This window comes from Gadus morhua, chromosome 14 (genome assembly GCF_902167405.1).
Source record: "Gadus morhua chromosome 14, gadMor3.0, whole genome shotgun sequence".
Classification (NCBI taxonomy): domain Eukaryota; kingdom Metazoa; phylum Chordata; class Actinopteri; order Gadiformes; family Gadidae; genus Gadus; species Gadus morhua.
In genome coordinates, this window is record NC_044061.1 from 24,712,994 (window position 1) to 24,729,259 (window position 16,266).

The 16,266-nt window shown below is 41.7% G+C and overlaps 2 protein-coding genes across 13 annotated transcripts; one reads left to right on the forward strand and one right to left on the reverse strand.

Annotated features, from left to right (window-relative positions):
- Nucleotides 1-482: 482 nt before the first annotated feature.
- LOC115558425 (short-chain dehydrogenase/reductase family 42E member 1-like) lies at nucleotides 483-2,793 on the reverse strand. The gene is given in 4 exon segments (XM_030376529.1): nucleotides 483-1,960; nucleotides 2,545-2,563; nucleotides 2,566-2,614; nucleotides 2,741-2,793. Coding segments are annotated over 4 exon segments (1,188 nt in total). The 5' UTR covers nucleotides 2,759-2,793; the 3' UTR covers nucleotides 483-858.
- Nucleotides 2,751-6,347, forward strand: LOC115558426 (arylamine N-acetyltransferase, pineal gland isozyme NAT-10-like). 12 transcript variants are annotated; one of them, XM_030376530.1, is made up of 4 exons: nucleotides 2,841-2,942; nucleotides 3,547-3,716; nucleotides 4,173-4,272; nucleotides 5,318-6,347. In XM_030376530.1, the coding sequence occupies exons 3-4, from the start codon at nucleotides 4,261-4,263 to the stop codon at nucleotides 6,194-6,196; spliced, it is 891 nt and encodes a 296-aa protein (XP_030232390.1). In that variant the 5' UTR covers nucleotides 2,841-2,942; nucleotides 3,547-3,716; nucleotides 4,173-4,260; the 3' UTR covers nucleotides 6,197-6,347. The 12 variants fall into 12 exon arrangements, with proteins under 12 accessions (XP_030232397.1, XP_030232402.1, XP_030232390.1 ...); XM_030376534.1 differs by having other exon boundaries at nucleotides 4,177-4,272; XM_030376533.1 differs by having other exon boundaries at nucleotides 3,547-3,657.
- Nucleotides 6,348-16,266: the final 9,919 nt, after the last annotated feature.

The window sequence follows — 16,266 nt, forward strand, 5'->3', positions numbered from 1 at the left end:
CGACCAACTCAGCAAGGGGGTGAAGCAGGCCGGGCCCGGAGAAGAATGGTCCCGGGAGGGGACGTCTGCATTCGTATCAGGGAGGCAGCCTGAAAGTGGACAAAGGACAGCTCACCTGGCCCGAGTTCCTTTACACTAATGGCTGCAAAAAGAAGCCCAAGTAAAGTGGTGATACAGATAGAATACATTATAGACTGACACGGTGGTGAAGTGAGGAACCCTATGAAGTCAAGTCATTGATATTCCAGAGGCTGAATATTTGGTGATTTTTTCCTTACCCTCGTTTAAAATATTTAAATAGTCCATGCTATCTAAGTTCAAATCGCCCTATATAAAAAGTATATTCTGGCAAATTAAATCATGTATCCATGTAATGGATTATAGTGCTAATTTATAAACCGGATGTGATGGGAGTAGCAATTTGTGAATCCAGTCACATTAAGATACCTAAACTATGAAGAACTCAGAGTGTGGCATACATATTCCTTGAAAATATATTTATTACAATTTTGGCAGGTTTTGTGTAGTCGTCGCAAAACAAGAAACACACATCATCAACGTCTTCATCAACATCACAGGCCAATCAAATAATGGAACCGTAAGGTACTTTAACACGGGATCTCAAGTAATCATGAATAATTAATAAAACCGTTTTAAGATGTACACTGGAAGAGGTAATCAGGAAAAGCATGTAAGCTCGGGTCGGGACCGGACCAGTCGCTGTTAAAAACAAACCAAACAGAAAACATTCGGGCGGTAAACAGCCTCTTAAGGTAACCTAAAGTTTAAACCAACGTCTCCGTAAACCCTGAAGCCTCCGTCCACGCCTGAGGCGTCCGGACCGGGTGTCCCCCGCCCTCAGCCACCGACGCCCGGGAGGTACGACAGAGCCAGCGCCACCATCACACAGACCAGCAGCGCGTTCAGCAGCAGCCTCCCCAGGGCCGAGCCTCCGGGCTTCCTGCCGTGGCCCCGGCTCCTGAACCACTGCACCACATCCGCCAGGTCGTACTCCCGGGGCTCGTACCCCAGCTGGGCCCGGGCCTTGGCCAGGCTGAAGTAGTGGGTCACCCCCGTCTTGTACACCTCCGTGCGCGTCAGCAGGGGCTGGAAGTTGTAGAGCGGCCCGACCAGGCGGTGGAGCATCTCCGTGAGGAAGGCCACAAAGTACACCAGGGACAGGGGCAGGCGCAGCGTGGGGAACGGGTAGCCCAGCCCCTCCACCAGCGGCCGGAAGAACTCAAAGTTGTTGACGGGCCGGCCGTCTGAGATGAAGTAGGCCTCTCCCGCCGCGCTGGGCTCCCTCCCGGAGCTCAGGGCTCCGGCCGCCAGCACGTCGGCCGACACCAGGTTGTCGACGTGGACGAACTCCACCCTGCTGGCGGGGTCGCCATAGACGAAGCGGAACACGCCCCTCTCGATGTAGCCCACCACCCGGGGCAGGTGCCGCTGCTCCCCGGGCCCGTAGATACCGGCGGCACGGAGGGCGCAGGTGCACAGCGAGCCGCCGGCAGACTTGAGTGCGGCGCCGTTGGCCCCCAACACCGCCATCTCGGCCAGGGACTTGGTCCGGGAGTAGTGGTCGGGGTGGAGGTGCAGGGGCAGGTAGTGGAGGCTCTCGTCGCCGTTCTCGATCACCTGACCCCCGAACACCACGTTGAAGGTGCTGGTGTAGACCAGCCGGGGGACCCCCGTCTCCACGCAGGCCTCCAGGACGTTCTGGGTGCCCCCGACGTTCACCTCCTGGATGCGGCGGCGGTTCAGCTGCTCGCGGCCCGACATGCCGTAGGAGGCCGAGTGGAAGACGCAGTCCACCCCGGAGAGGGCGCGCCGCACCTGAGGGTATTCCCGGATGTCTCCCTGGAGGAACGTGATGCCTTCTGGGAGCGGTCCGGTCACGGGCGGCGTCACATCAAACAGAATGACGGTGGACCCCTTGGACTGGAGCGAGCAGGCCAGGCTGCAGAGAGGAGGGTTAGGGGTGACTCCAAGAGTATGGAAACCAACTGATATCAGATATATGACAGAACTTTAATAATGGATATGCTGGTGCAACTATATGATCAATTTTTATTTGCGCAATGGAGGGATCTGAGTAAAGGCCTGTCTTTTATTGTGGTGGTTCAGCGTTATTTATATTCGACATGTAATGTAATCCTAAACATATTGGCCTCCCTGTGTAATAGTTCCCCTCCCCTGTACGACAATATTATAAAGAACAGTCGTCTAGTCAGAGCGATCAGGAATCCTGGAATACAGCCACAGTCAACACAATAATCCAAACTGAAGTCTTAATCACAATGGAGGAAATGACTAAATTAGTAAAGGAATGACTTTGCTTTTATGGACGAATTTAACTATATTTGGAGGACACTGTTATCGGTCTGCCAAAAGCTTTAGGCATATTAACTGGTGTGATGGCTCCCTCTAGTGGCGATAATAGTTACCGCAGTGAACACCACTACATAACAATTTGCAGAGTCGTTGTATTATGCATTCACGAATATATATTTAGGCCTGTATTCAATGATCCTCAGTGCTTACCGATAACCGAAATAACCACTCCTCCTGTGATCAAACATGTGTATTGGTGTGTGCTTCTCATGGTTGTCATCTGAAAAACAAATAAGGAATGGGTATGAATGAGGAATCGGAAGCATGCCAACGTGTTTATAGTGCAAGCGGATGGGATTCATGAGGATGGTCAACATCATTCATCAGTCTGTGGTTTGGTACCGACCGTAGAGCCTGAAAACATGTGGATGTTAGGTAATGCTGCTCAGCCAGGATACCACTTCCCTTGGCGGAATATAACGAGACAGTTCACGTTCAAATCTTTATTGACAATAGTTTGTTGAGCATTATTTGTTTCGTTTTGACTTTCTCTTGTTTCCTTCGGATATTTCGCACAGGCTTTTAACATATGACCTGATTGGACACGGGTATAGTGGGTCTTCATATAATTTCACCATGCATGACATAGCCTAATATATAAACTTGAAACCATAAACTTTAAATGTATTGGCATACATATGGCGTAATTATATTGACACTTGTAAAAAGGAACCACACCTTGCAGCTATAAAATAAGTACTACTAACTACTTAAACGCAATTTGTCTATGTGATGTTTAAATGTGTATCCTAAAGTAGATCCTCATTCACATCGTTTCTTCATGTGCCAAAATAAACATGGTGATTGATATGAAAATGAGAATTTTGGCCATATCGTGTACTGCTTAAAAACTCTTTTGAACGAAGCCCCACCCTAATGTGTTGAGGTAAATCACCCAGTACATGCGCAAGCTTATTAAACTACCGTATATGACACGCATTATTTCTATGCGCAAATGAACAATCCGACTCGAAAAAGATTCCTTCATTTTAATGAACGACGAAGATCCTGATCCGAAAAAAAGATCCGAACTTCGCAACACTACGTAGACCAAAAAAACCACAAAGTTATATGCCTATAGTTACACAAGTCTATGCATATAGTTACACAAGCGCCCCCCCCATCGTGTTTATTTAAATATGTTTAATCCAGGTCAAAGTCAACACATTGGTCATTCATCACCCATTCTACTTGCCGTAGTTTGGTCTGGCTTTGAGAGACTGCCCCCTGCATAACACTACTCTACTTCCTGGGCAGTCGAAAGTAAGCTCTTTCAGGTTTTCAGGTTTTCTCGCCACCAAGAGAAGAAAACGATAGTATTTGTGAGTTTATTATTATTAATCTTTGAGGATATAGAATCGGGGTAGGCTAAATTCTGTGTAAGAAATAAAAAATTACATATTTTTATGACTCAAACCCTTATTTTGTCTTGTCAGCTGCTAGTTTGCAATGAGCTTGTTGGCAATTTATCAGCTGGCCAGCTGAAAAATGTTGCACAATACTTCAGAGAGCAGAGATGCTCCCTGAACTCTGTTATGTTACAGCAACATCATAGCTGTGCCAAAAGTTTATAACGACCCCAATCCAATTCACATGCTAATAGTACCCACTTTAATCAAGTGATAACATCCTAAACGCTGTTGTGATTGTTCTCAGGATGTTTCCTCTATAAAACAATTATATTTGTGGCTGTGTTTCAAATGTGATTCCTGTCTTTTTCACTCCCTTGGCCTTGGTGGTTAATAAGTGATATGTTTTAACTGCCTTGTCTTCATAAGCCAGGGAAGACGTCCTACCAACAAGACTTGCGGCACTACGGATCTCTCTCGCCTACTCCTGAATCCTCCTCCGTGGATCCAAGACGCAATGGTCAGTAAGGTATTGAACCACATTCGTCTGTCTTCTTAATTCTTAATAACATGGAATCCCCAAAAGGAATTTAGAGAGGTAGATTGTGTTAACTTCATACCTGTTATCCACGCTTTCTATCTTTCATCGGAGTGGTTCTCTGGTTGAGTATCTTCTGTGCAAGCGAAGCGTCCCGGGAATACCTGACACAAGGTTGTGTTTACCAAGAACTTTTTTAAGTTCATTCAGATATATTGAGCATATATAAATTTTGTGCAAGGGTATATCATGCCCCTGGCTTGAGAAGAGTCTAGTTATCTTCCACAGTTCGAGAATGGCACTAAGGGTGAACCTTCAAGACATCTCAGGGCTAACGGATAAGGGTGAAGCAAAAAAGACATTCACACAGCAGAATGGAAATATACCAGCAGAACACAAGGTTATATGAGGATAATACCTTGGAAATACGCGACATCTCTCCCAACGCTCACAACAAGACAAGAGTAGGAAGTGTCCCTGAAGCAAGGGTGAGTTGACCTTTATCTGTGGAGCTGCTAAACAAGATATCAACCTTGACCATGAACAGAGAGGTCAACATCAGGAAACCAAAGGGTAACACGGCACAATATGGAGCAAATAAAGAAGAAGGATAGGAAGGATCAATGACATTGCAGAAGAGTCTGTTGAGGCATTTTCAATTTGCCGCTGATTGTTGAACGGTCCATAGATTCCACTACCGAGACAGTATTAAAGTAGCCTTCCTGGCATCAACAGACAAATTGAAAACTGCAAGTCTGGAACCTCTCATATACCTTCCAGTTGGTTGAATACGGTCCTGAAAGCGGAGATAGCAATGAAATGAAACATGAGCTTGCGAGATTCGTCTGCTTTCCAGGCTACCCAAGAACACCTTAACTTAGCCAACTGCTATTTTCTTTGTTCGATTGACCGGGGATTTGCCCGTGATTCATTCTGTATGTTTTATTCTATCACCAGGGCCACACGATGATGGCACTTTGCAATTATATAAAAAAATAAAATAACCTTTATATATGATTTGTGTCTAATATTTCAGGACAAGATGAATTTGGATGAGTTCTTTAAAAGGATTGGATTCAGCGGCCCATTCGAGAAGCCAGACCAGGTGACCCTCAACGCTATCCACAAACGCATTGTGATGACGGTCCCTTTTGAAAACCTGAGCATCCACTGTGGCGAGAAGATCGGCATGGACCACGAAGCCATCTTTAATAAGATTGTGAGAGAGCAGCGTGGGGGCTGGTGCATGGAGGGCAACTACCTCCTGGCATGGGTGCTGAGAGAGCTGGGCTATGACTCGGTCATGCTGGGGGCCCGAGTTATCTTCGGCCATGCCAATGATCCCTCCGCCCCAGAGAGCCATCTCATCAACATGGTGACCATCGACGGCAGGAGGTACATCGCAGATGTGAGCTTTGGACTGTCCTTTCAAATCTGGGAGCCCATAGAGCTTGTGTCTGGAAAGGATCACACCGAAGCCGCCGGGGTCTTCCGTCTTATAGACCAGGATGGGCTGTGGTTCTTCGAGAAGACCAGCCGGAAGCAGAAGATCCTGAATCCAGACTTGGCTAAATCAGGTGAGAAGGAGAAAAAACCAACGGAGCAGATCTATTGCTTCACTCTGGTCCCCCGTGAAAAGGACCACTTCACCGATATTAACCACAAACTACAGACCGATCCTAACCAACTTTTCACCACAAAGTCCATCACCTCTCTGCAAACCCCAGCAGGGTTTCGAATCCTGCTCGGCTGGACCTACACAGAGGTCACCTTTAGGCCGGACGAAGGTGTAGATCTCGTACACACAAGAGACCTATCAGATGAGGAGGTGGAGACCATTCTTAGGGAGAAGTTCAATATAAAATTGAAGAACAAGTTGTCACCCAAAAACAACAAAATAGGCCACGGTCTGTAAATTTTGGTTAGCTTATTAGATCAATTTTTTTTATATATGATGAAATATATATATATGATTGGATTTATTTGTCCAATTTGTGCTTTTAGTTGTGTGCATCTCCAAAAATACTGATTTGTGGGAATAAAATCCAATATTAAAAAAGTGTAAATTTGGTTCTTTCAATGGATCCTTAAAGGCCTACGTGCGGGTTAACCGGAAGTTTTGATTAATGGCAGGGGCGATGGAGCGATTGTTGACGGGGGGGGGGGGGTGGAGCAATTGTTGACGGGACGAGACGGGGGGGGGGGGGGGGGGGCGATTTTATTTTATTATTATTTTTTTGGCTCTAGGGGGCCCCCCCCGTGGCCCGGGCCCCCCAAACAATTGCGGGGCCCCAGGCTGTTGCCTGGTATGCCTAATGGGATGCGGCGCCTCTGATTAATGGTTACATACAGCGCTCAAAATTTATAAAATGTCTCCAAAATAGTGTTAAAGTCCAGTTTTTGCCGTTTTTGGCAGTAACGGGAGTTTTCTAACGCCATTCGGCGATGACGTCACGTTGGGGAGACGTGGTGGAAGGTAGCCTCAGCCTAGTACTAGAACTATGGCGTCTAAGAGGTGACAAGAACCACAAATAACATGTATGATGGCCCACAGCAGTATCATTTCGAACCTGTCAGACGTGAGAGGGCGAATGAGGAATTGCCAAGAACTGATCAAAGTCAATTAAATGCATGGTCAGAGGAGAATGAGTGGAGAGTTGCTCATTAGCAACGCAGCAACGAGCGCTGGAGCTAGTCAATGAACAGCAGTGCATACAATAACGACACTTTTATTTATTTTTAATGTCAGTGAATAGCACAGAGTGGAAGTCAACGTTTTCTTTATATCTAGTGACAGCGATTATGTTGTAAGTACCGGTAAACTTAGTCAGAAGCTCTAGAAATAGAAGGCATAATGCTAGCTGGGTGATTCTCACAAACTGTGTCAAAGTAACATCAAAATATAATCAACCTAATTTGACCGATTTTTTACTTAAGTGACTAAATTAGAATGTGGACTTTTATTTTTTGATCAAAGTTAAACAGGAAAACTAATGAATTCCATTTTATTTCAATATCATAGCAGCGTGATACAGAATAACTCTCATTATCGATACGTTGAATGAAAAAAGGAAACCATTAAGTACAAATCATTTTTGTTTAATTTTTTCACAGTTACACAAATTAAATGAAACAGCACAGTGCATCAAAAGTAATGATTTATATATTTTTACTTACATTTAAAATCAAGTAACTCTCATTACCGAAACACTGAAGGCATTTTATAGCACACTTTTTTCAATAATTTCTTGGTAAACAAGAAATTGTTTACAGAAAACACATGTGCAAAACAGCTCAGGAACATATTGTAATAAATGAACAAACACATTTCTCTAAAACATTAAACTGTTTAATGTTATGCATGACGGTAATGAAAAGTCCATTGTGGAGGATGAGAATTCATGTTGCGGTAATGAGAAAGGTCATTAGAACCTGACAAAACTGATTGCCCAAATTTCTGGTAAGACACAAAAATGTCGACCAGAAGACGTTGCAGGCATTGGCTCAGGGATGACTGCCCTGATGTCATCCGGCATGTACCACATTTTGTCCCCAGGTATCTCGACTCCTGGGATGAAGAACCTGTTTGTACCAGCCCTGTACATCGTGTCCACCTCATACTGCTCAACAACAGCCTTTATATAAAGCACAACATTTCAAAGATTTACAATTTTGTTAATTGATGTAGGAATAAATGGAAAAAGTACAATTCATTTACACTTAACAGAAATATCATTCTATTTAGTTAAGATTTATTTATCTTCCGATTTGAATTTATGAATTACTTTTATACTGTATGCAAGCTTTGTCATTGGACTTACATACCTGTGTAACAATGCCTGGAAAAAGGTCTCCATCGTAGTTCACAAGCACCCATGTCCCAACTTCAATCGATTTTCCTTCTGCTCCTCCCTCATTCTCTGCTTCACTGTTATTACATGAAAATGTAAAATCTTTTGGAGTGTTGCAGTCGCACCAGTTTTTGCAGAAGCAGGAGACTTCTCTGACCCTGATGCAGCCCGCCTTCTTTGCAATGAGCTTTGAATAGAGGAGAAAAAAAATAATTACAAATCTTGATAATCTTTCAGGTTTAGAAAACAAAAATAATTTAAAGCATAGAGAGGACTTACCTGGTGCACAGTCATTGTGCCAGGTACAGGTTTGAGCGTGGGAGGAACCAGTTCCGCACTTTTGAGTATCTCCTCCTCTTTGACTTCAAATATCTTTACAGAGGAGTGCTCCTTTAGAGTTGTAATGAGAGCTCTCATGTCGGGTATATCCGTCCCACGTGCCACAATCCGATCTGCTAAGTTCTTCAGAGCACCTCCAACACCATCAGGTGTTCCTTTGCCATGAGAGGCCTCAGTAAAGTTCCATGTGACATAATTGAAACCTTTTAGGAATGGCACAGCTGAGGCCAGGTAAAAAGCTGTTTTATTCCTGTGCTGTGATGTAGGCCCATCAGACAGGAAGTGGACCTTGGTGACCGCAGGGTATTGAACGCGGAGGTGCTCTAAAACTGGGCTCAGTTGTGCCCATGGTGCTGCAGCATCATGCCACAGACAGTCTGACACAGAAGCAAATGACTCAAGTCTTCCTCCGCTCACATAGAGCACCCCTGTGTGGAGTGTCACTTGTCTATGTGAGCCTCCAAAATGGACTTCTTTTATCTCCCTGCTCCATTTGCGGTTATAATTTTCGCTGTAATCTACGTGAACTACAGCTTCATTTTCCTGTAGGTTTGCCTGCAAGCACTGAATTGACTGAAATTGATGCTTGATATTGTAAATGTGTTTGCAGAAACGACCAAGGCCATCTTGAGTCATACTCACAAGCTTCTCAATGGAGGCAGAGCTTTTTTCTAGGGAGGTTGTTTTGACCTCTGTCTCAAATGTGGATCCATTTTGGCCCTTCTTACTGTAGGGAGTGGACTTGCTCACCCACTCCTTCCACTGGACAATGTTGTCTTTTATGTTTGGGTCTAACATTGGGGAAAATTTCTTGTTTTGGCAATCGCTACATTGCCTGGACATGCACTCAATCAACTCTCTCACACACCACAGTCAACAACCTCTAAGCAAGAGAAGAGGTGCCTAGAATCCCAAGTTGGTGCAACTTCTTTTGCTTTGGAAATTCTCGTGTATTTTGCATGCGCATATTTCTCTGTCCAATAGTGTTGGACTAGAAATCCAAAATGGACGCAGTTTAAAAAACTGAGCCCGAGAAATCCTTTTTGTTGGGTTTTCTGTAAGGAATCGCTTGTGAAGGTGAAAGAAGATTCTTACCACACTTCCCATCAGCTGTCTCCTATTCATTGATGAACAGACTTCTTTTGCAGGCAGATTGTATTTTCCTCTTTCTTCCCTTCTCATTTCCATTTGTTTAATTTGCTTTCTCAGCCTTTCTATTACTCTGTCTTTATTTTCCAGTGATTTCATATTTTTTTTTAGTTTCACTCTTAGCTTCGACACAGTGGTAGGCTTTTGTTTTCTTTTTTTTGGTGTTGATGTTCTTGGGTAGTCTGATGGTGATGGAGCTTCATGAGCAGTGATTTCCAACATTCTCTGCAATAGGATGCAAGACCCTTCGTGATGGTCCAGCGTAACTACAAGAAGAAGTGAAGAAGAGCGAGTGTAAACCATGGTGTAAACCGGTGTAAACCATGGACTACTATACTGGACTACTACACAGGAGTTTGTGACAAGGACGTTGACAAGGACAAGGACGTTGGCAAATCATACTTTAAATCATAAATTCAAAGAAAAAACCAAACTAACGAAACAAAATAAACAAAATAAAACAAACTAACAAAAGAAATGAATAAATAAAAATAAAAAATATATATACTTAAGGTTAAATTCTTCTAATTAGGTTAGTATCTTTTAGCTAATTTATCAGCAATTTCATTGCCATATATTCCATGGTGGGCTGGAATCCAACAGAACTGAATAACTAAACCAAGGCTTATAATATTTAAAAGAAGATGCTTTACCTCTATCACCAAATCTTCACGTATTGAATTATTTGTTATAAAACTTAGTATCTACAACCCATCTAAGAGCGGTTATTATTGTGGCCATCTCGATTGAGTATACTGATAAAGTCACCCACTCTATATCCATATCCTTTTTCAAATTCTGGGATATATATGCCAATACCACATTGTCACATTGAGTTAATGGAAGTTAATTCGGAATTTAATTTAATTCGGAAGTTAATGGAGCCGTGCACTTCAAAATAGGTCCATAGCAAGGAGCCGTTTGTTTCAGTACGGCTCCTTTCAGCTGCCCACCCAACATCAACTGCTAATAAAACGCTTGAGGAGGCGTTTTGAAAAGAAAAAACTTACATTTTTTTAGAACAGGGTAGAAAGATAATTATGAGCCTTTGATTGATATCCAGACATTTTTTGCGGAGACACAATCCTGTTCCCCACTTGTATTGGAGTGGACGGCGATATCTACTTCTGGGCCACATGAAATGACGGACCCCCGTCCACTCCCAGCTAAAACAGCTGCAATACCAGGTTTGGCCTCTGAGCACGGGTGGATTGCGGAAGTATATGCCTATCCTGGGGGCCTTGTAAACTCATGGAGGACCAGCTGGATACCGACTGCATGATGGTGGTTTTGGGATTAATCCTAACTGAAAAATCCCTTAACTTTAACTGTCTTCGCCATATTGGTGGTATTCAGGGATATCGTAGCCATGGAGATAGCTCGTTATAATTCCGTGTTCAGTCAGCTCGCTCTTTATTGGTTAAATTCAATATTACGTCACGTTGGAGACTCCCGATTGTCGGCTTCCCCCCCACACAAGACGTTTGACACCATAAGTAAGTCACCAAAAAAAATATTTTGGACAAGCATTATTCAACAGTAAACAAAACAACAATAATACATTATGTTAGTTATTAAAGGTGGAGTAATCAATTCTGGTGAACAATTGATGACAAAATCACTTTTTGTCAAATCCAAATACCTTTCAGAATTGTGTGTGTTCTAAAACCAATCTGGTGTTAACACACAGCCTAGGCTCTGTAAACAAAGGGGGCCCACCATATCTAGCAACATGGAGTTAACAGAGCCTGGGCTATGTTTTAACACTGGATTTTTTTTCAGCGGACACACAGTAGCAGTGGAACATGAGGAGATATTCACTGATAGACAATACATTCTGACAACAGGCCTTTTCCAATCACTGACTCCTTTAATGAAGAAAATGTAAATGTAGGCATAATACAAGAGTGGAAATAGAATTAAAGTGATGACGCATTCCCCTATCTCAGTAACTAACATGTACCTCTCTCTCTCTCCTTTCTCCTGTACTCTTCCAGCAGCTGAGGATTTGCATATAATTTCTCCCTGTGCTTTATGAACCTTTGGCTGCAGCCTTCTTGCGCTGGTTTTCTGTCAGTCTTGGTAACAATCACAAAAAACATTCCACATGATTATTGAAACATGGCCTCATATGTTTGTCCTCTGATTAACTGTCTGAAACAATTCGGCAACACTTTACAATAAGGGTACACAATAAGGGAGTAATTACATAGTAATAACATGGTAATTAAATAGTTAATAATGATCAAATTAATAAAATATTAATAATTATTAGAACGTCATAAAATATTAATGAAAAAAGCTGCTGAATGTTTATTTATGAATTTTATATCAAGATCTCATTACCGCAACACAGCTTATCATTACCGATATGCACTTTTAAAGTGCGCGGTAATGAGAAAAATGAGTTACGGTAATGAGGTGCTATTAGCTAAGTTAGCAAATAACATGAAATGCTAACATGACTTTGCTACATGTTAAAGTCTTATATTGTCATTACCAACCCAAACAAATATTTATTTTTTATTTAAAGTATAGATAATCACCCCATATCGGTAGCCTAATGATAATCGACAGTGAAACAGGAGGAACAACATTTACAAACATTTCATAATGTGAGTGAAGATAAAATAACTGACCTTCTGTACATTTTGAAGCTTCTGTATGATGTGATGCATCATGGGAACGCTTGTAAATTTAAACTGACAGTGTAGTTTTTAAAGGCAGATGAAGTCGCGTTGCGGTAATGAGGACCATTCAGTGCAGACACAACTATTTTCAATTAAATAAGAAAATATGTGTGTTAAATACCATAAATATGCATAGTTATCTTAAATATAGACACTTCTACATAATATTACATACCTTTGTTTAATTTATACGAAAAGGACTTTTTAGGAAATTAAAAAGATCATTAGAAAAATGGACCCGGACGCATTTCGGTAATGAGAATTTACTTGGATATTTCGTTTAATTATAATGAAAATAATGTTCTTTACAAAAAAATAATTTGTCCCTACAGTACCATTCACTCTCTTTATAGAACAGTCCATAATTAATAGGCCTAATAATAAAAGGTTGTTTTTGTTAAATATGACTTGGACATAGTGGTAGTTAGCCCTATCGGACTAGTTAGTCCGATAGGGCTAACTTAGCCTATCGGACACACAATCAGGGCACTTGCAAATGAAAGCCTGCAAGTATAACCGATCGTGGTGGGACATTATTTAACCATCAATCTGCCGCTAATACGACCAGACAGATTGAAAACATACACAAAGCACATCGTCCAACCCGGCGGATGCTGACAGACAGACCACAACAAGCCACCACTGCGGGTGTGCTCTCTCTCTCACTCTCACACGCCTGTACACAATCACTCCAACTTATCCAAGTCCAAGGCTAGGCTGCTTCACTAAGACCACAACTAACCACAAGGCCTTAATAACCATGCAGTATGCCGAAGCCGGAAAGGACACACGCACAGTCGCACACACTCATCTAATGCAAAACAATCATCAACATTCAGTCACTGCAAAGATTTAAAGACTAGCCTCGTACCATAAGTTAGAATGGACCCAAAGTATGTGATTGACAGTCTGGTTTAGCTTTTGCTTGCTATCCGTTTTAAGCATGACTTCTCAACATTACGTCTTTCTTGTGTTAGGCGCACATGGCTAATTTGCATTTGCGCACAGGATTGGCTGGCTCCGCAAGGCAAATAATATAACATATTTATTTATTTGTCTGTCTGTCTGTCTGTCTGTCTGTCTGTCTGTCTGCCTGCCTGCCTGCCTGCCTGCCTGCCTGCCTGCCTGCCTGCCTGCCTGCCTGCCTGCCTGCCTGCCTGCCTGCCTGCCTGCCTGCCTGCCTGCCTGCCTGCCTGTCTGTCTGTCTGTCTGTCTGTCTGTCTGTCTATCTATCTATCTATCTATCTATCTATCTATCAATCAATCAACGCATGTGTATAGTTTTAACGTGATGTATTTTGTGTATGTCCAGTCAGAATTGTTGTCTCCCTTGTTCTGTGTGGTCTTGTAGGCTATACTGTGTGAGCCACATCACCTAAATGAATTCCCGACCATTTGGGTAGTTTGGTATTAATAAAGACTTGACTAGGCTATCTATCTAGCCTATCTAGGCCAGTGGTTCTCAAACTTTTTATACCGCATACCACCACGGAAAATATTTGTCTCCCAAAGTACCACCATTATGCCAGCCCAGGGGAAAAAATACTATAGTTTACTACAGCATTTACTACAGTATAGGCCTACTATATATTACTATAGTATGCTATAATATACTACAATATAGTGTGGGATTTACTATAGTAATTTTCAAGACATCGTAGTGTAGCCTACTATGGTAAATACTATAGTAAGTTACTACACAGTAGTATACTATAGATTACTATACTATACTACAATATAGTGTGGGATTTACTATAGTAATTTTCCAGACATTGTAGTGTACTATGGTAAATACTATAGTAAGTTACTACACAGTAGTATACTATAGATTACTATACTATACTACAATATAGTGTGGGATTTACTATAGTAATTTTCCAGACATTGTAGTGTAATATGGTAAATACTATAGTAAGTCACTACAAAGTGTAGTACAGTATAGATTACTATAGTTAACAATAATATACTTTTTTTTTAATATATATTTTCATTATTCTGTAATTTGTCCTAAAATGAATATGTGAAACATAAGCCAAATATTTGTATTATGTGGAGATTTTATTGTAGAAACATAAACCACACATAAATATAAAACATAATGCACAACATGCATAGGCTACAACAGCCAGAATATAATAACAATGAAAGAGTACAATTGAAGCCTTACTAACTTTAAACATTTTCTAATACAGGCATCTTGATAAGAATATTTGACTCATCGTGTACGTAGCAAAAGCATTTGCACAAAATATCATTAGGTTTGCAAAGAAGTATTTCATGGGTCTTTCTGAACTTCACAATTTGCTTAGCAGTATTCACCTTAGCAAATCATCATAGATTCTTAATTGTCTGGAATCCTTTTTGAATATAAAAATTTGTAGGTACACCTCTTCACACTTGCATGCTGATAAGCAACCACAATTGAGCTTACAAAGTAGTATGGATTTAATGCTACCATGCTCTCCGTAATTACTCTTGTTGTGTAATTCCCAACAACCCGAGCACCACTACCTACTTTGTATTATTTTAACACTGTATTGTCTTTGTTAACAAGTTTGTTGAAAAGATCACAGACATCATTACTGGCATTGTTGAATAATTCAGTGTGGTGCATTAGTGTTTTTGTGTTAAAAAATCTCTTAAAAATGTGTTCAGGGACTGCCTGTGTACCATTGAACATTTCAAGAAGAGTGCCAATTGTGTCTTCATAAACAAATGAAGAGTTGGCCCACAGCGGACCCCACATGTCAACTGCGTTGCTAAGATGGGTTAAGCAGTGAACATTATAAGATACATAACATTTTCCATAAAGCTCTTGTACCTCGACAACGAAACGCGTAAGACAAGAGGAAGCATGCAAAAGATCAGCTTTTTGGATATGATCCTGGAGGAGTGTAGATGGAGAAGACAAGTGATAGCCAGTGATTATAATAAACCGGGGGTAAAACTGTTTTCAAAATAATGGGGGAATAAAAGAAAAGAAAAGCCCTCCATTCAGATGCCTTCCAATAGTGTCTCTCGGACAATGACCTTGGACATCTTTTGACTTCATGTGGTGGGTGTATGGTGAGGAGAGAACTGTCAATCTGTTGGATTATTTTCGGTTGTAAATAGAATGGCAAAGCAGAGTTTTTTGAACCACACCAAATACTGACAAATTGTTTTGTTACACCAAGGCAAACACTATGCATATATTCTGGGACAAAATGTTTGATAATGTCGAAATTAGGAAGTAGCAGCAGTTGACTAGGTCCCTTAACCCCATTAACATCTGTCTGATTGTATTGCAACAGATGCCTGATGGGTAGGCTGATCATGTGTTCTTAGTTGAGGATACTCAGTAGAGTGAGGATATACACGTGTAAACCCTTTTCCCTTTGGTTCTATTTCTCCCATATGCAGACAAAACCCACACCCATATCTGCCGTTAAATTGTTTCATGTCCTGTACCATGGCACGGGCTGGCGCATCACATATGCAGACACCTGGGGCAACTTTTGTGGTGTGTTTATGACCAGTGTTGTCATGCCAAGAAAACCCTTCTGTGAATAGATCTTGTAATTCCTTGACAAATGGCCTTAACAGTGTTGGCATTTCGGGTTTAGAACTAAACCAAAGGGAATGTAGAAGAGCATACTTTCCACGGATAGTAGATGAAAGTTCATTGACTGTGCAGATAATTGGCCAAATTGAGTAATTGGATGATTTAAAAACTGAAGCCCCATCAATATTAAATGAAAGTGAAATGTTGTCAAGGGTATCAACAAAGGTTTTAAGTTTTGAGGTGTACACATTAACAAGTTAGATTTGAGTATTCATCTCCTGTTCCGCCTGCCTTGTCTACTCGCTCAGGCTCATCCCCCCTGCTGACCTCTGTTGTACAGTCTTGATGTAACCCTTAACTCTATGTACATCTTCTGTTTGTCATCGGATCATGTCAGCTGAACTCAATTAAA